The sequence below is a fragment of the Saccopteryx bilineata genome, chromosome 6 (assembly GCF_036850765.1).
Source record: "Saccopteryx bilineata isolate mSacBil1 chromosome 6, mSacBil1_pri_phased_curated, whole genome shotgun sequence".
In the NCBI taxonomy this organism is placed as follows: Eukaryota; Metazoa; Chordata; class Mammalia; order Chiroptera; family Emballonuridae; genus Saccopteryx; species Saccopteryx bilineata.
In genome coordinates this window covers 1646148-1666084 of record NC_089495.1, presented here as the reverse complement: position 1 = coordinate 1666084, position 19937 = coordinate 1646148, and the positions used below count along the sequence as shown (strand labels likewise).

General features: G+C 54.6%; 1 protein-coding gene across 1 annotated transcript in view; it reads left to right on the top strand.

Moving 5' to 3' along the window:
• The window catches only part of CSMD1 (CUB and Sushi multiple domains 1), a 1658614-nt gene that overhangs the window by 1441814 nt on the left and 196863 nt on the right, over window positions 1–19937 (top strand). The window contains exons 32-37 of the mRNA XM_066237815.1: window positions 2031–2144; window positions 3529–3624; window positions 8527–8730; window positions 10372–10496; window positions 11036–11132; window positions 18896–19000. Coding sequence (XP_066093912.1) covers window positions 2031–2144; window positions 3529–3624; window positions 8527–8730; window positions 10372–10496; window positions 11036–11132; window positions 18896–19000 — 741 coding nt within the window. The remainder of the gene's footprint in view (window positions 1–2030; window positions 2145–3528; window positions 3625–8526; window positions 8731–10371; window positions 10497–11035; window positions 11133–18895; window positions 19001–19937) is intronic.

The window sequence follows — 19937 nt, the reverse complement described above, 5'->3', positions numbered from 1 at the left end:
ACCCCAGATGGGCAGAGCATCGCCCCCTGGTGGGCATGCCGGGTGGATCCCGTTCAGGCGCATGCGGAAGTCTGTCTGACTGCCTCCCCGTTTCTAACTTCAGAAAAATACAAAAATATATATATATATATATGTATGTGTGTGTATATATATATATAAAACATTCTCATGTATTACAATCTATTCATTTCCTACCGCTCATGTTCATGGTTGCGGGTGGCTGGAGCCAATCACAGCTGTCCTCCGGGACAACACCAAAATTTTATTGGATAATTCATAATGTACACGGGTCGTTGTATGGCTCTCACAAAATTACATTTTTAAATATGTGCGTTCATGGCTATCTCAGCCAAAGAGTTTCCTGACCCCTGGCATAGACTGACCAGGTGGTGGTGCAGTGGATAGAGCATCGGACTAGGACGTGGAGGACCTAGGTTCAAAATCGCAAGGTTGCTGGATTGCGCACAGGCTCATCTGGTTTGAGCACAGGTTCCCGGCTTGACCCCAAGGTTTCTGGCTTGAACAAGGGGTCACTCATTCTGCTGTAGCCCCCCAGTCAAGGCACATACGAGAAAGCAATCAATGAACAACTAAGGAGCTGCATAAGAGAATTGATGCTTCTCATCTCTCTCCCTTCCTGTCTGTCTGTCCCTATCTCTGACTCTCTCTGTCTCTGTCAAAAAAAAAAAATATCGCCCTGACTGGTTGGCTCAGCGGTAGAGCGTCGGCCTAGCGTGCGGAGGACCCGGGTTCGATTCCCAGCCAGGGCACACAGGAGAAGCACCCATTTGCTTCTCCACCCCTCCGCCGCGCCTTCCTCTCTCTCTCTTCCCCTTCCGCAGCCAAGGCTCCATTGGAGCAAAAATGGCCCAGGCGCTGGGGATGGCTCTGTGGCCTCTGCCTCAGGCGCTAGAGTGGCTCTGGTCGCAACATGGCGACGCCCAGGATGGGCAGAGCATTGCCCCCTGGTGGGCAGAGCGTCGCCCCATGGTGTGCATGCCGGGTGGATCCCCGTCGGGCGCATGCAGGAGTCTGTCTGTCTCTCCCTGTTTCCAGCTTCAGAAAAATGCAAAAAAAAAAAAAAATCTATATCTATCTATCTATCTATCTATATATGTCATAGAGTCTATTATATATATGTAATAAAGGGACTGTGTACATGTCATGGAATCTAGGTCACGTGTAATTGAACGCATGCACACGCACACAAGCTGTTAGATTGGCATCTGTTTGCCAACACTGCCTTTAATCCTTTCCTTAGAATTCTGAGTGAGCCCTTGCTACCCTCGCCCGCAACTACTGCTCAGAGTGGTGGGAACGATTTCAGCTGAACCCTAACACACAATTCACACCTAATGTCTCGTTGTTTGTAAATCAACACCAAACCACAGGCTTTCTAAACATGGTGGAGGCCCTGTCTGTGGCTGTCGTGAGGACAAACACTGCTGAAGCTTGACGTCAGCCAGCACCTCACTGCGACTTCCTGGGAGGGGGTGTGTCCCTGCGGCTCCACCACCCAGGAGGGTAACAGAGTGTTGAGTGCAAGGACAGCCAGCCCTTTGTACAACTGCGTCGCTGCACTACGGGCATAAATTAAAGGAATCGTGTGCATTTGGCATGGAAATAACCATAGCTTGAAACTTTTCGATTCTTACCAAATTAGCATGCTTTTACGTCCGGTAGCTGTCCTGCTCCGGACACTTACTGTCCGTGCCCTTAACCATGGGGGGCAGCTTCACAGCGACCCTCCCTCCATCCTAAAGTAGCATTGAGGAGAAAACATCTACAGTAATGTCTGAACTCTACAGAAAACAGTCGTCATCTTTTTCCTGTAGTAAGTGCCAGAAGATCAAGGAACAAGGTACAATTGTTTTAGCAACTGCAAAGCTTTAGAAAGCAGGGGAAATAATTGTGTTCTTCTCTTCAGGGTTCTTAGGGACATGACCTTTTGGTGGCATCTATTGCATGCGGTCCAAGAAAATCTTCATTTCGTTGTGTTGTTTTTAAGTGTGTGCCCCTTCGTTTCGCAGTGGTGTTTGGACAGTTTGCCTATTTCCAGACGGCCCTGAATGACCTGGCAGAGCTGTTTGACGGGGCGCACGCCCAGGCCCGGCTCCTCAGCTCCCTGTCCGGCTCCCACTCCGGTAAGCCTGCAGGGGACTCTGTCTCCAGCCCTATTTACAGAGCCGGACTGGTGAACTTCAAATGTGTGCGCGCCTGGGTGGAGAATTTAATCATCTCTGAGTGTGTTTATTTAGCAAAATCTTATCTTTGATATAAAATGTCAAATGTACTTTTACCCCATAGATAAAACTACGTGCTTTTACCTTTTTGCTAATGAAAACTGTGGAACAGTATAATGTCATCTCCATAATAATGGAAAACAGAAAGAAGAGGAGTAAGAATTGGATGTGGCTTAGTTTCTGTTCTACCTGTTGTGACCTTCCCTGGAGCTACACAGTAGTAGAGCTTTGGTCCCAGTCACTTGAATTCTATAAAAACATATGTTTAGATCTGCTACACCCACATGTATAAATAGTGCATGTGCTTACACACACATGTGCCTGCATGCACCCATATATGTGTGCATATATACATATTGGGGCTTCATGAAACGTGAAGTATTTCACAACTTATTTTACTCTATATTTTTTCATAAAGTGACGTGTCTAAGAGTCTCCCTGTCAGAGAACCGGGACAGCAAACCCACTGGTGTGGAGTTCTGGGTCGTGTCCGGATGGGGAAGGGCGCCCTGGGGCCGCCTGAGCCACTGCTGGGTTCTGTAGCCCCCAACACGCAGTGAAGTCCCCTCTGTGCTTCCTGGGCTGTGGCTGACCCTGACTAAGGTCTGATCATGTCCAGTCTTCACTCTTATCAACCAGAGTCCTTCAGGCCTGGTCTGGACCATGTCTCCCCACGTCCAGTGATGTGATGTCTAGACCTGATCAGATGATACACATTTAAACCTCGGACACCTCCTGAACAGTCCCCCTCGGGAAGGGGTACGCCTTCACACGCCCCTCAGCAGGACCTGACAGAGATCGTTCGTGGGTTGTACCTGTTCTTGATTAATTAGAAAGCAAAAAGTATATTTCTTGAGCTTTTTCCTAAATCCTTCAATTTTTTTTAAAATCAGCTTTGGACTCAGGGACATGTTGTTAATTTTAAGCAAAATCTTAGCAAGTAATTGTTAAATAAAGTTGATTCTGTGTATCAGTGAATCATCCAATTCTTATATATTTCTCACCTTATCAGCAAATAGGCCTATTCTCAATAATTTTTTTTTAAAGAAGCAGAAATGAGATCATGGCTAAAGTAGCATTTTGATAGAACGCGTTGGCAAGAACAGAGCGTTCAGGTCTTGGTAGAAACACTGTGCGTGGGTCTCGAGCCCTAATATGAGATTCTATGAGTTCACAAACCACGTGCCAAATTCCAGGTATACAATTCTTTTCCGAAAAGTCGCCGCCGCCCCCCCCATCGGCGTGTGTTTGTGGATCGATCCGTGCGTGTCTCCGCTTTTCCCAGGTGAGACGCTGCCGCTGGCCACGTCCAATCAGATTCTCCTCCGGTTCAGCGCCAGGAGCGGGGCGTCCGCCCGAGGCTTCCACTTCGTGTATCAAGGTGAGTCCGCGCCGCGCGCGCTCCGATCCGCTCCCCGACGCGCCCCCGGCCAACCTCTGCGGCCAAAGGGCCGTTGTCTGTGGGCAGTTAAGGAATGGAGAGGATTCATGGATGTATAATGAAATAATTTCATAAAACATATGAAAATGTTGGGTTCGGCACAAATCTGTTTCTCCCGCAGACCGAGCGCCCCCTCGCGTGCCGGGCAGGGGCGGGCAGCGAACACCCACGGGGTTACCCCCCCCCCCCCGCAGCCCCTCCCGTTCTGCGGCCTGGCGTCCGCTCTGTTACATTCATCTAATTAAGGCAGATGCTTCACGAGAATTTGGATTTTAGCAACCTTGTTTAAGGGAACGCACACAACATAAATTATGCGTTTCCGAATCTTATTGCAAAAACGGATCGGAAAGATCGGTGTAACGAATCCAAGTAACAGATCCAGGCGTCCCTGACGCTCTATACCTATTTCATTTTGTTTGTGTGTTCTGTTAACTTTCGGAATTTCAGCACCCTTGTATTTATTGTTGAATCGGGAGCTTATCTGAAATGTTTGAGATTGCTCAAAGTTTCTGAAAAACGAGGACTTTCTCCTATTTCCAGTTCACCGGTGTTTTGCGGGGTCACCCACGCACTTGAAGCGCAGCTTCCAAAGGCACAGGGAGGTCTTTGGCTCTCAAGTGGAAGGACAGGACAGAAGGGGATCTGAGAGAGACTGACCCTTTCCAAGGCGAACTCTGTCTTCAAGACAAGAAGCAGGACGTTGTTGTCCTCGGTCCCGATTTTGCGTGAGGCTGGAGAGATTACCCTGCACCCTGTTTTCCTCAGAAGTGGGGGAGGCTCACCGCCTGGCCAGCGGCTTCTCCACTGGAATGATCGTGTCTCCAGGAAACCCGCTGGGCAGCGTCCTGTCTTTCAGAGCGTTATGGAGAAGAACCTCCCATCCTATCCCTTCCGTTTCTGATGCTCTCACACGGCAAACCCGTGCCCTCCGCATATTTCACTACAAAAGAGAAAAATACCTGGCCGTGTTCAGCAATCAGGTGATTTAAAAAGTAATAGAGAGTGAGGATGGTGTTCACCAAGCGTTGGAGGAAAATCCTCTGATTTAGTTCCAGTAGCGATTGCTTGAATGATGAGGCAACTGAATACAAATCAGCTGCATTGTCCTGAATCACACCTTTTGTTGAAATACAAAGAACGAAGCAGCATTTACCACACGGGCTTGACTGGAGAGGGTCGGTGTGGGCAGCTTGCTCCTGCTCTCTCAGTTCCCGTCAGATAAGCCCAGCATTATCCCTGTGAAAGCAGGTAAACAACCCAGTAAGTGGGAGTGATATATAAGGAAACTGCGCCCCTTTGGGTTAAGTACATTTTCATCCCAGGAAATGTGAAGTTATTGGCTCTTCAGCCTTGACAACAGGCGTCCTTCAGTGTGTGTGTGTGTGTGTGTGTGTGTGTGTGTGTGTGTGTATATATATATATATATTATAAAGATTAGAATATCAATCAGGCTGTCCTATAAAATATCTGAGGCAAATGACCCGATGTCTATCCTATTTTCCAATGTTACACTTCAAAGTCATCATCTGCAAAACTGTTTAAATGAAGATACTATCATCGAAATGGATGAACTACAGAAACGTAGACATGGAAGACAGTGATTTATAAGGGGGTCCATGTTCCTGGGACTTAAGAACAAGGACTCTGACAACCTCCATATCTCATAACGTTCCCATGTCCCCTCCTCCCGTGCTAAGTTCCTAGAGGGCAGTTAGGCCGAAGATGGTGACTTTGTGTCACAGCGAAACCCCTTGGAGAGAAAGCGCCAGGACCGCGAGTGCAGGCACCACGTGATGCAGGAGCGCCGACGACTGTTTTCGACACGTGTGAAAAGTTAAATGGAACATCGCCTTCTGAAAGACGCCGTCGTCGGGACGCCTGGGAGTTCTGTGAACCTCACTGTATGAGAACATCCTGAGCACCGCCTTCCTCTCCAGCTCCGTTCTTTTCCAGGTTGCTAACAATCAAGATGGCACAGGGGCTTCCAGACTTGCGTGGTCCCAGGATGCCTCACCTGGTTGGCACACAGTTCTGTTACAAAGAGCAAGCAGAGACGCCAGCGAACGCCACGAGTCCTGAGTCAGGATGCAGACACCTGGGAGACTCAGCTATGAGCCACGTCGTGTTTATAGGAGAATATCATACTTATCCTGCTTCTGGTTATTTGTGTTGATTTTTTTTCTTCTTTTCCGAGAAAAAGGAGGGGAGGGAAGATAGACTCCTGTGTGTGCCGTACTGCCAATGTGTCGCTAATTTTTTAAGTGTAGCCATTAGGCAATAGCATACATTTTTACTAACTTTTGCCTTATGACAGGCAGTGTTTCGGCGCTGACCTGACATGCAGTTTAATCACAGTCGTCCCCTTGCTTGTGTTTACATAAGACTGCGCCCCGGCTGGACGTGGCCCACACGGTGTCCGTGTCTGTCCTAGCTGAGGGTTGGCTCACAGCGGGACACCAGCGGGTTAGGGAAGGCAGCAGGGAGACAGGACCATCTTAGCAGAAAACAAGTCTGTGACCACGTCCTCTCCGGGGGCTGGGCTTCTGAATGAAAAACACGAGAATGAGAGGGATGGGGGGTCTGGGGATAGTAAACAGGGACTGATCTCACTGCAGAGGGCCAGGACCGGATTCACACATTCCAGACCACATTCCTGGTGGACCTGCGTGTCGGATCAAGGCTGTCGGCGAGATGGACCTCATGGCCCCTGAAGAACTTTCCACAACTGTATCCTGTGCCCTGTTTATAAACAGAAAGCTGTCTCACAGCTGGGATCTCCGACCTGCAGCCCAGGCGTGTCTCCCACCTGCCGCGTAGTGACCAGACTCGCCACGCTGCCCGCCACCCGGAGGCCACAGGGACACCCCGCCGGCGGACGAGCTTGGGTTCTGCTCGCGGCGTGGATGGAGACACGGGCCAGCACGGAGCAGCTGGACGCCTCACCAGAGAGCTCCCAGAGGGGCCGGGTCGGGGTTCAGGCTGCGCTGGGTGACCTGGGCGCTGTGGTGTTGCTTTGGACAGGGTGCCGGGTCAGACGTTGTGTTGCTGGGCATCGTAGTCTGTACCTGGGAGGGTGGAGGACAGAGCCCAGATACAGATGTGGGTAGGAACGGTGATCGCTTGTGTTCATTGGGAGAGGGGGACTTGGCATCCTGTATGGTTTGTATGGTGTCCCCCACGGCGCCTGTGGCCAGGCCTGAGCTGACGGTGGTCTCGGACGTTGTGTGTGGTCAGCAGGAGGATGACGTGGCCCAGCCCCGAGGGCCGGACAGCGCCCAGGTGGCAGGTGGCAGAGCTGTTCCTGGCCTTCCCCACACCTGCAGGCAGTACCCACCCCCGCCGGACCTGTTACATAACTTGACTCCTTGCTGCTGAACCTGATTTGCGTTCCCAAATGATGCAGCTCTGAGAGCAGGACGAGCCTTCTCAACATGCCCGTCTCTTCACTCAGTGCTGGATGGCCGCCTAGGCTAGTGGGCTCGCTCTCTCGCCCCGCAAAACTGCTCTCCCATCCCCGCCTCCCACCCGCCCCCAGGGAGAAGGGCTGGTCCAGGAGGCAGGCCCCTGGGAAGGAGGTCACAGGCTGGATTCTGTCACCAGGCTGCCTCCAGCAGTGGGGCCCCCTCCCTCCCCTCTGCGACCTCCCAGGGTCTCCAGGTAGAGTGACGGCTCTGTGTTTCCCCACAGTGCCTGTTTCCCTTTGTGATTGTGGCAACATAAGCTTTACCCTCTCATGTAAACTCATTTCAGTCATTGTTACAAATTAACGGATTCATACTTTATTCTGGCTGAACGGCAGCAGCTCCTCACCGTGCCCCCGGCCCCCACCGCCACCAGCCACCCTGCCCCTCTGCCCCCACGAGTCGGACTACTTCACTCGGCTCCTGTACGCACCACGCACGTCAAGTGCGCAAGACTCCGGGTCCTGTGAGGGGCGTTCCCCACCGGCACCGCGCCCCCAGGGTCACGCGTTCCCATGCACACCGCAGGGTCCCTGCCCGCTATTAACCCTTTGAGGAGTGACATGTTTTCATGCTCGCTGACCCCCGGAAGTGAGGATTATTTCAAAAAATGAAATCAGTTCCAGTTCCAGTTTTACCAACTGAAAATCATGTTTGATAACCAACTTTATGGAAACAAGAACACATATTTGCCATTTTTTACTGTTGCCTTTCACATTGTTAAAATAAAAATCTTTGTAAGATCGTGCTCTGGACAGTCGGGAGGCACGAGGACGTGCGTGAATGTTCGTCCTCCTCAGAGCGTTCAGGCTGATTGACATGCCTTGTACACATGTGTCCCGTTCTGTACGCGTCTGTCGGGGGGTGGACATTGGGACAGCGCCCGTCCCTCAGCTGCCGTGAACAACGCTGCCCTGAACACGCTTCGTGCACCTGGTTTCTGTTACTTTGAGAAAATAACCAGAAGGTGGATTGCTGGATCATACGATTATTCCTCTTTGTTTTCAGTTTTGTTCATTATGTCACAGTGACCATGTTGTAAGTAGCCCTTTATGTATAATGTATGGCCGCTTTTCTCTCTGGACTCCAAGTTCCTTGAGGATAAGAGCGCACATTCTCAGGGATCCCTTACCACAAGCGCAGTTACTGGGGCAGTTAATTAGTTCTAATTGCCTGGAAGTGATGGGGTCCCTGCAGGCCACACGTCTGACATGAGATGAGAGGCAGGAGGGTGAAGCGAGGGTGGGGACGTGCCCGTCGTTCCCCAGTGAGGGGAGGACGGCGAGGTGAACCACCGCGTGTGCTCACACCCGGGCAGACGGGTGAACCAGCCACTTTTCACTGACGACGCCGACGTGGGCACTGTGTGTTCTCTCTGCAGCCGTGCCGCGGACCAGCGACACCCAGTGCAGCTCTGTGCCCGAGCCCCGGTACGGGAGGAGGATCGGGTCCGAGTTCTCTGCCGGTTCCATCGTCCGGTTCGAGTGCAACCCAGGGTACCTCCTGCAGGGCTCCGCGGCCGTGCGCTGTCGGGCCGTGCCCAACGCGCTCGCCCAGTGGAACGACACCATCCCGAGCTGCGTGGGTAAGGGGCGTCCCCTCCCCACCCCCTTGGGGGTCGACAGAGACAGAGAGGGACAGACAGGGACAGACAGACAGACAGGAAGAGCGAGAGATGAGAAGCATCAGTTCTTCGTTGCAGCACCTTAGTTGTTCATTGATGGCTTTCTCATATGTGCCTTGACCAAGGGGCAATAGCAGAGCAAGTGACCCCTTGCTCGAGCCAGCGACCTTGGGCTCAAGCTGGTGAGCTTTGCTCAAACCCGATGAGCCTGCACTTAGGCTGGCGACCTCGGGGTATTGAACCTGGGTCCTCCGCGTCCCAGTCTGACGCTCCACCCACTGAGTCACCGCCTGGTCAGGCTGGGCGCTCCCACGAGGGCTGTGCAGACGCCTGTGAGCTGGTTGCCCGGCCTCCCCGGGGCTCATGCTGCAGTTCTGTCTGCAGGGCAGTGGGCCTCGCAGGGAAAGCCTGAGCAGCCACAAGGCCTGAGCCGTGTTGTTCCGCGAACCCGCCCATCAGATTAGCGAGGAGATTCGTGTTCCGTCTCGGCCCTTCCTGAGCGCGCCGTCAGCTCTGAAGCCCGCGGCAGGGCTGGGCTGGGCGTGCACATCACTCCATTCTGGGGGCGGGGGAATCGTGATGTTGATGTGTGTCACGCCTGTTTCATAAAGACGTGCCCGTGAGGTTCGGCAGCGTGGCAGCTGCATGCAGCCTGAACTGTGGTGACGTTAGCTGTGTTGCCCCTGAGCCGTGCGAGTGGGAGCCTGCAGCCAGTCACCGTTAGCACTGAAGTCATCTGGGCATTTCACGTATCCCTCCCCATCTCCGGATCTGCCCATAAATCGCATGAATAGCATCTGGAGTTCGACACAGGTCAGCCTGTGGAAAAGAACCGTCTGCAAAGCTCTTGGAAAGCGGCAGATAGATTATTCCAAACACAGGTGATGGTGGAGACGCCCTTGTTAGGCAGCAGTCCTTCTCAGAGACCTCGAAAAAGTTTCATTCTAGGCACATGCTCTGAGCTTCGTCACATCGTGAACAGTCATCAAGGAAATGGCCAACTTAAAGGAGAACAGGCTAAATATGACCGTGGTGACAAAAAACAAAAGTGCCATTTCAAGCCTCACAGTTCACTAACATTTCTCGTGCTAGTCGGTCCCGCCAAATCGTCGTGGCCGTGACTGCACTTTATTCTCCCTGAGTCCGGTCCCGTCTCTCAGTTTCATCCTCCCTGAATCCGGTCCCGTCTCTCGGTTTCATCCTCCCTGAGTCCGGTCCCGTCTCTCGGTTTCATCCTCCCTGAGTCCGGTCCCGTCTCTCGGTTTCATCCTCCCTGAGTCCGGTCCCGTCTCTCGGTTTCATCCTCCCTGAGTCCGGTCCCGTCTCTCGGTTTCATCCTCCCTGAGTCCGGTCCCGTCTCTCGGTTTCATCCTCCCTGAGTCCGGTCCCGTCTCTCGGTTTCATCCTCCCTGAGTCCGGTCCCGTCTCTCGGTTTCATCCTCCCTGAGTCCGGTCCCGTCTCTCGGTTTCATCCTCCCTGAATCCGGTCCCGTCTCTCGGTTTCATCCTCCCTGAATCCGGTCCCGTCTCTCGGTTTCATCCTCCCTGAATCCGGTCCCGTCTCTCAGTTTCATTCTCCCTGAGTCTGGTCCCCTCTCTCAGTCCCCTGCAGCGGCAGCTTCACTCAGCGGAGGGGCACCATCCTGTCCCCTGGGTTCCCGGAGCCCTACGGCAACAACCTGAACTGCGTGTGGAAGATCCTGGTCACGGAGGGCTCGGGCATCCAGGTGGGTCCTTCCGCGGGGCCCCCGCGGGTGGGTGGGGCTCGGGCATCCAGGTGGGTCCTTCCGCGGGTGGGTGGGGCTCGGACATCCAGGTGGGTCCTTGCGCGGGTGGGTGGGGCTCGGGCATCCAGGTGGGTCCTTCCGCGGGTGGGTGGGGCTCGGGCATCCAGGTGGGTCCTTCCAGCGGGGCCTCCGCGGGTGGGTGGGGCTCGGCCAGCTCCCTGGGGGAGGGGTTTTCCTCTCGTTTCCTTTTTAGTGTTGGTCATTTTAAACATGCTCACAGTGACTGGTTTCTCTTTTCTTACTGGTTCTACAAAGTTTTTTCAGTCACGTTTCTGTATCTGAAAGTCAAACGAGAGATTCCTGGAGGAAAATTCTATCAGAAGTCCCGTTTGTGGGGACGGCTGCGAGGCCTCTCCACGGTTTCTTTTCCTCGGGTCGGCCTTGCTCTCACCACACGCGTGTCTGCGTACAAGCCCCCCAAGCTGAGGCTGTGGGCACCGTGTGCGGTGCCATACCCACCCATGTCCGTCCTTTGGCAGATCCAGGTCATCAGCTTCGCCACCGAGCAGAACTGGGACTCGCTGGAGATTTACGACGGCGGAGACGCAACAGCGCCCAGGCTGGGGAGTTTCTCAGGTGAGCGGCCGTCCCTCCCCCCTGGAGTCAGGTCACCAAACCCTGACAGTGCACAGTACACACCCAGGCTGGGGAGTTTCTCAGGTGAGCGGCCGTCCCTCACCCCGGGAGTCAGGTCACTGAACCCCGACAGTGCACAGTACACACCCAGGCTGGGGAGTTTCTCAGGTGAGCGGCCGTCCCTCCCCCCTGGAGTCAGGTCACCAAACCCTGACAGTGCACAGTACACACTGCCCCGGCTTTCCGTGGGGACAGTTCCCTACAGAGCTCGCCGTAGGCCCCACAGACAGCAGGAGAAAGAGAAGGGTCACCCTCTGTGAGTGGAGCCACCGAGGTCCGGTGCCTGCTACGGGGAAATGACCCGTGTCCTCCCAGGGGACACAGCGCGAGGCTCATCTGGGGAGAGAGGGGGTGAGAGTTACAACTCCCGACAGGCCAGCCTCCCTTCTGTTGGTGACCGAGAGTGGACACAGGCGGTGTGGCTACGGTGGTCGAACAGGCTTGTAGCTGGTACCGTGGGAGGGCTGGGGGGATGCAGGGAAACTGAGTCGTGAGCGTACGAAGGGCACCGTGAACCAGGCTTCCTGGTGCCGGGGGGCCGAGGGCAGGCGGGTGAGGACGGGCAGCACCTGCTGGTGTTGCTGGAGTGAGAGAGGTCGGTGTGCGGTCCTAGTTCTATTGCACAGACTGCCGACGCACATACACACATATGTGTGTGTGTTCATGTGTATGCGTATGCTCACGGTAGATTTCTGCCTCTGCCCTCAGAAAGCCCATAGCATAGCCACACCCACCAGCAGTGAGTCCCCCTGGCTCCCGCTCAGGGCTCCCAGGAGCTGCTGTGTAGGCCAGTCGCCCCTGAAGAGAGAAACGCTGAGTCCTAGGCCCTGGCGGGCAGACTCCACAGTGGGCACGGTGTGGTGTGAGAGGGACCTGGGAATGCACAGGCATTGACCACCTGCCTGAGGGGCGGGGGGAGGAGCAGGCCTTTAGACACACTCCACAGTGGGTGCGGTGTGGTGTGAGAGAGACCTGGGAATGCACAGGCACTGACCACCTGCCTGAGGGGCAGGGGAGGAGCAGGCCTCCAGACACACTCCACAGTGGGCGCGGTGTGGTGTGAGAGAGACCTGGGAATGCACAGGCACTGACCACCTGCCTGAGGGGCGGGGGAGGAGCAGGCCTCCGGGCAGAACCTGGGAGGAGACTGGAAGCAGGGCGTGGTGCCTGCGGCCGTTACAGCACAGGGTCAGCGGGGACAGTGGCGGAGCCAGCGCTGTGGGAGACCCGGCCGAGAGGCAGGGCTGTCTCCTCAGTCTCCTGTCCCAGGGCGCGTGGAGCCTCAGAGCCGACAGGCCGGCCAGCACCCGCGGGGATGCTGAGCTGGTGGGAACGGGACGTGGACTGAAGCCCGCGCCTCCTACACGCAGGTGAAGGGAGAGCTTCATCCGCTGTCAGCTCGCGGTTGCCACGGTGTCAACACCCCACCAGGCTGACGGCAAGTGGCCAGCTCGCGGTCACTGAGCGCTGAGGGGAGGAAGTGCCCCGATCAGATTCGGCCTCCGAGAGCCCACAGGGGCCGGCTCCCACCGTCCCCTGCGAGGGCCTGCAGCGCACGGGATGACCGGGGAGGGACGCGGCGTCACGGGCGGACAGTCTGGCTGAGAAGGCACAGCCTGACTCTAGTCGGGGAGAGCATCGGAGCAGCTCAGGGTGAAAAAGGATCCACACGAGAAAAGTAGCTAATGTTTCTCTCAAAAGTGTCATGTTGTTGTAACACACGGAAAACTAAGAAACTCTTCCAGACGAGTCACAAACAGCTGAGGACACGTGGGTCTGAATGCACTGGGTGACCACAGTGGACGCCTCTGCTGTCCCGTCCACTGTCATTGGCAGATTGTTGAACACCAGCTGGGGTCAGTGCGTCAGAGGGAGCTTGGCAGCTACGTCAGATTTTTTTTTTTTTTTGTTCTGAGATGTGCTGTGTTTTAAGAAATGCACACTGAAATTTATAAGAAACAGGACTTCCTGATTGCTCAGGACGGTCACCCACGTCCTTTCTCCGTCTGTTCCTTCTTTGTTTCCGTGTTAACAAACGGGAAAATAAACATCACAGAACGAGAGAAGAAAACCAAGTGTGCATCACCTACTACGAGCTCACAGTTTAAAAACAACCCTTTCACACGGTCACACCTGGATGAACTATAGGTGACATCATCATGTCCGCTCTCGTCAGACAGTGGACACGGGGAGCCTTTTGTTCTAGAGTTACAACTTGTGTCTAAATGAAAAGTTACTTTAAAATTTCAAAAAAATAATGTGAAACACATTCTCTGGCAAAAACGACACATCAGCCATAAAACCTGAATATTTTTCAAAACATGATCGATATTTGAACTTTTTTATTCTTCACGGTGTTTTTTAAAGTATCGAGGAGATATGGAACCCATTTTAAAGTTTTAGCTGCTGAATGAAAACACGAGCAAGTTAAGAGATTGATATTTCAGGACAATCAACTGCCTTTTTAGATATAAATTCAATTCTTTGTGTTTTCTGTGTTTTGGACAGCCAGGTGTGTGGGGGGCTTGCACTGTTAGCCACTTAGAATCACTTCAGGAAGTAGACAGGTTATAAATGATAACTGGATGAACCCCACGAGTCCGTGCTGATCTGCAGGCGGCAGGCGGTGTCCTGGCGGGAGGGCCATGACTGTGGGGCACACGGAGGGGACGATGGGGCAGCTGCCCGTGTCTGCGGTGTGCGTGGTTCCGTCCAGATCCTAGGAGAGCCGTGTGGTCAGGAACAGCCCGCAGGTGGCAACAGCGCATGATGTTGTTAAACCTCTCCGTTGTAGCTTGTGTGGAGGATGAGCTTCTCCGGACAGGGCCGCCTCCGAGAACCCTCGGGAAAGCGGGGTGCAGGTGGCCGTGGCTGGGGACACAGCGCCTCCGGGGACGTCACGGCCCAGCATCACGTGTGGAACAACACAGGAGCACAGTTCACAGAAGTGTAGGCGGGACCGTTACTCCTGAGTGTACTTGCGGCAAGTAATCACAGCGTTCGGGCTAGACCAGGGAACTCACGGGGCCCCTTCCCGAGCTCGGCCGTGAGTGACTTTCGCTGAAGGGACTCGCTGTCTGGTCTGCAGAGTTGGAACCGACAGGCAAGTCCACGTGGGCTGAACCCCGTGTGTGCACGGCCGCGCCGGGTGGAGGCTCTGAAGGCCAGAAGCTGGTGTCCTGTCTCCCAGGAGAGGGCGTTCGGGAAGAGATGATCCGCGCAAGGAGCACTGAACGAGAAGTGGTGTCTTCATCTGAATTACAGAAAAGCCTCCTCGCCACACGCCCGGGGCCTGGGGGTGTCTCAGGTCAAGAGGAGAACCGAGGGGAAGGTCCAGCTGTCAGCAGGGACCACCGGGGGGAGGGGAAGGGACGGGCAGCTTGGCTGACCAGGAGCTGGGCTCAGAGAGGGAAGAGGGCGGTGGGGTCACTGACGACTGCAGTGACAGGTGGAGCCAGGCCACACGTGGGGTCACTGACGACTGCAGTGACAGGTGGAGCCAGGCCACACGTGGGGTCACTGACGACTGCAGTGACAGGTGGAGCCCTCAGGCCACACGTGGGGTTAGTGGTGTGAGGACACTCACTTGACTGGAGTAGTATGTGCTCTGGTCAGTACTGTACTTCCTGCAGATGTGTCAGCCAAAGATCCGAAAATAGTAACAGGTTGTGAGCACAGCAGACACCACAGGAATGGGACAAAAACAGGGTCAGCTCAGTCTTTTGTGTCTCTCTCTTGTGTTCATGTTAGAACGGGTCTTGAGTTGGGTCCACACGGGGTCCAGCGGAAGCTCCCTGTCCTTCCTCTGTCCCCGTCCCCCATCCCCCTCTGAGACTCCCCGAGGCCCCGGCTGCTCCGTCCAGCAGAGGCAGGGGCAGGGAGGACGGGGCGCCTCAGAAAGGTTACACTCCTCTTTGGAAACAGGCCAGGTCACCCTGCTTGGGGACATCCCCCCTCTCTGCACACTGTTAGCTAGGAAGTGATTTCAAGGGATAACCTCCCTTCCAGTGTTTGTGCTGACCAGCAGTGGGGGCTTACCATCTCCCCACCCACAATGGTTTAATTTAAAAAATTCATTCAACTGTCTGTCTGTCTGTCTACCTACCTACCTACCTACCTGTCTGTCAATTACCTATCAAATCAAGGTCAAACACAAAGGGGTCTGATGTGCAAACGTCTTCTAAGTCATTTCACACACAAGCTGGTCATTTCACACACATCTCGTGTTCTGGTGGGCGTGACACACTAATGGTCCCACCTGCAAGTCCCTCCCACAGAGCCAGCCTCCCTTTGGTGGCCGTAGGCTCGGATGGAGGCAAAGACCCAAGTTCCAAACACTTGACACGGCCGTGCACGGGCACACGCGCACACGCACAGTAACAGGTGGATGTGCGTCTCCTGTTCTTGGCCCCAGTCCTCACTGTGCCCTCCCAGCACCGTCCATGCGGCTTGCGTACTGACTGGCCCGAGATGCCACCATTGCCTGTTCCGGCCCAATGTTCACACCAACGGTGACACTTGGTAAACCAGAGTGTTTGACCCCACCTGCTGACCAGGGGTCCAGAGCGTTCAACCCCACCTGCTGACCAGGGGTCCAGAGCGTTCAACCCCACCTGCTGACCAGGGATCCAGAGCGTTTGACCCCACCTGCTGACCAGGGGTCCAGAGCGTTTGACCCCACCTGCTGACCAGGGATCCAGAGCGTTTGACCCCACCTGCTGACCAGGGGTCCAGAGCGTCTGACCCCACCTGCTGACCAGGGGTCCAGAGTGTCTGACCCCACCTGTTGACCAGGGGTCCAGAGTTGCTGACCCCACCTGCTGACCAGGGGTCCAGAGCATTTGACCCCACCTGCTGACCAGGGGTCCAGAGTGTCTGACCCCACCTGCTGACCAGGGGTCCAGAGTGTTTGACCCCACCTGCTGACCAGGGGTCCAGAGTGACCCCACCTGCTGACCAGGGGTCCAGAGCGTCTGACCCCACCTGCTGACCAGGGGTCCAGAGTGTTTGACCCCACCTGCTGACCAGGGGTCCAGAGTGTTTGACCCCACCTGCTTGACCAGGGATCCAGAGCGTTTGACCCCACCTGCCGACCAGGGGTCCAGAGCGTCTGACCCCACCTGCCAACCAGGGGTCCAGAGCGTTTGACCCCACCTGCTGACCAGGGATCCAGAGTGTTTGACCCCACCTGCTGACCAGGGGTCCAGAGTGTCTGACCCCACCTGCTGACCAGGGGTCCAGAGTGTTTGACCCCACCTGCTGACCAGGGGTCCAGAGTGACCCCACCTGCTGACCAGAGGTCCAGGAAACATCCTGGATGTGCTTTCACGATGGAACCGACAGAAATCCATTTGCATCGGAGTTGGATATTTTACTGGGATGTATTTTGCGTCTAACTTCGCTGGTATCTTCCCCGGCCTCTTGCTGGGAGAAAGACAGGTCTTTGCGCTCGACTTAGGCTAGAAGCAGAGGGTGTGTGTGCACGAGGGTACACCTGGGGCCCTCCCTGTGGACGGCAGGCAGAGCGGACATGGGAGGTAGAGGACAGAGGACCCGACGTGTGGCAGTGATTGTTGTCCTGGGATGGGGAAGGAGTCCCAGGACTCATGGACATGACCGTCCCCAGCTCTGCAGGGTGAGTCCCTCTGAGCACCCTGGCGTTGACTTAGAACTTCTAATAGAACATGTATTTTAAACCCACATCTAGAAATAAAATTGACGAGCACGGTACATTTGTAAGAAAATAAATCCGTGTCCCTACGGCCCGCACAGGGCACAGGCAGAGTCATGGGAGATGGACGGATGGATGTTTCGTTAGGCTGGACAGCGGCTGGAGGTGCCTCTGGCCGAGGGGAGACAGGGCAGGGCTGAGCTAAGCTTCCACGGGCCATATTGTGTGCGGCTGGGTCAGTCCACTCATCACCCTTCAGTGTTTCATGGAGCTCAAGTCTTGGAGGCTCAGTCCTGATCAGGGGGAAGGCGGCTTTGCACCAAGTCAAAGTAACTGCCATGTCTGTGGAGGTGGTGATGCGTCTTCCTGGTCTGGCAAGCCCGTGTTTGTTGAATGAATAAGTGAGTGTCTGAGGTCTGAGTCTGTGGAACGAGTGAAGACTTCTGCATGAGTAGGAATAGGAAAGCCACGCCGGGTCAGAGGGCAAGGAAAAGAATATTCCAAGACTACGATGATGGCGACACCCTGAACAGGAAGAAGGAGATTGAAAGAGAGTGGCGAGAAGAGTCTAGAACTCAGGCTGCTGCTCGGAGTCTGAACAGGACCGACTGCTGTGTCCTGTGTCCGTTCATCGGAAGAGCTCTCTGACCCCTGGGGAGAGCGAACTGGATGGAGGCGCCAGTAGGTCCAGAACCCCAGTTAGCAGGTCGGTTAGCAGTTCTGGTGGTAAAGACGGTGAGATGGGGTCAGGGAGACCCCGAGGCACCGAGGAGACTGGCTGGTCGGGGCCGATGTGGGGTGACGGAGACGGGGGGGGGGAGCCCCTCATGGGGATGTGCGTGATGTCACAGTGCTGCTACCAGACGTGGGGACGCGGGGTCGCTGGGTTTTGCAGAGGTGCATCATGAGCACAGCTGTGCACCCCTCACAGGACACCCGGGGGTGGGGAGGAAGCTGGAGTCCCCCCCAAACCCCCACCCTGAGTCGCTGCCTCACTAGAAGCTGTTGGCGGGCATTGGAATCACCTCCGTGAAGCGTGGTGGGGACGAGAGCTCTCCTCTGCTCAGTAACGTTCTTCTGTCTTAGATGATTATCAACTCGCTTCCCTGTGCCTTTAAGGAGCGCCTGTTTCTTCCTCCCTGAGCGGTTCCTTCGGTGCCGCCTGCTCTGGCAATCTGTCCCCACCACGAGGGCTTTTCCCAGTGGAAGACGCTTTGACACCTTGCTCCGTGTAGACTCAGTCGGAGGGTGACGTGACCACAGGCAAGGACAAGCAGACACGCTTTAGGAGAAGGGGATTTCAACTCGCTGACCACCCTCTACGTTACACGTGCCCGAAGCTTCCGGCTGACGGGCATTCTCCTTCTGCTCAGGACCCCCGTGTCTGGGCGGCTCTGACCCACGCGGCCTCGGTCTCTGTCTATCTCCTGATTGGCTAGGTGCTATAATGTCACCTGGGATGTTTCCAGGAAAGGGCACATTGTATAAAACATGCCTATTGTTTTTCTTCTCGCACATGATTATCTGCAGTCCTCTCGTATCTCAGCAGGAACATTCCACAGTGTGAATCGCACGGGGTAGGAAACAGAAAAGTGACTCCTTGTGAATAATGTATCCGATCAGGTCCCCTTCCATCTCGCCACCCCCAGCCTCCACGCAGCACCGGCCTATTTCCACTGTCTCTTCTTTGTGTTAAGTCAAAAAAAAAATACCGATGGTTATATTGTTAAAGCAAAGCCCTGTGGAAAGCCACAGGTGTGGTAAAGTGTGAGAACAGGCGTCCTGACTCTGAGGCATCGGAAGATGTCACGTCCGTCCACTGGAGGAGGGCAGGGAGAAGGTGCCCGTTTGTGGCACTGAGACTGAGCAGTGGGCCCCCGACTGTGGGTCAGACTCAGACAGAGCACGGGGCGGGCGGGCGAGCGAGGTGCAGGGCCGGCCAGTGTGAGCAAGCGGCCCCCCAGGGCTTCCCTCCGGAAAAGCGGTGCCCGCTGTGGCGTTCACCTGCGCTCTGCTCTCCCGTTCTTTGCAGGGACCACGGTGCCCGCCCTGCTGAACAGCTCGTCCAACCAGCTCTACCTGCACTTCCAGTCGGACATCAGTGTGGCCGCGGCCGGCTTCCACCTGGAATATAAGAGTGAGTCCCCTCCCCTGGGCCTCTGCCTTCCGCTGTGGTGTTGGGGAATTCTCTGGAAGGAAAAGTAAGTCCCGCCCTTATTACACAGTGAAACGCTATTCTCGATCTGTGCTTAAAAGCAGAATGAAATCACCTGACCAGGCGGTGGCGCAGTGGATAGAGCATCGGACTGGGATGCGAAGGACCCAGGTTCGAGACCCCCGAGGTCGCCAGCTTGGGTGCGGGCTCATTTGGTTTGAGCAAAGCTCACCAGCTTGGACCCAAGGTTGCCGGCTCGAGCAAGGGGTCACTCGGTCTACTGTAGCCCCATGGTCAAGGCACATATGAGAAAGCAATCAATGAACAACTAAGGTGTCGCAACGAAAAACTGATAATTGATGCTTCTCATCTCTCTCTGTTCCTGTCTGTCTGTCCCTGTCTATCCCTCTTTCTCTCTCTCTGTCCCTGAAAACAAAAACAAAAAAACAAAACCCCCCCAAAACAAAAAAAGCAGAATGAAATCTGGCCGTACAAACTCTCTGTTCACGTATAGGTACAAACATATACCGTGTTTCCCCATGTGTAAGACACACCTATTTTGGAAAAATTTGAGGTCTAAAGAAATGGGTGCGTCTTACACAGCGGTTGTAGATTTTTTTTACTTGCATTTCCCGCTTTTCTGCGCTCTTTTCTTTTGTGCTCATTGTTGAATCAGTGATTCGTCATCAGACACAGATGAGGACAAGCTCATGGAGGGGAGTGTTGACAGTGATGAGGAGTGTTACGAATTTTATGATGAGTAAAACATGAGTTCAGTAACTTTATAGAATACTTTATTTTTTCAGATTTTGGGCCCCCAAATTAAGGTGCTCACAAAAATTGGGGGATATTTTATCGCTTCATATTCGTTTTAAAGTATCCACTAATTTCTGTGGGCAGTGTACTGGGGAAGCCCGGC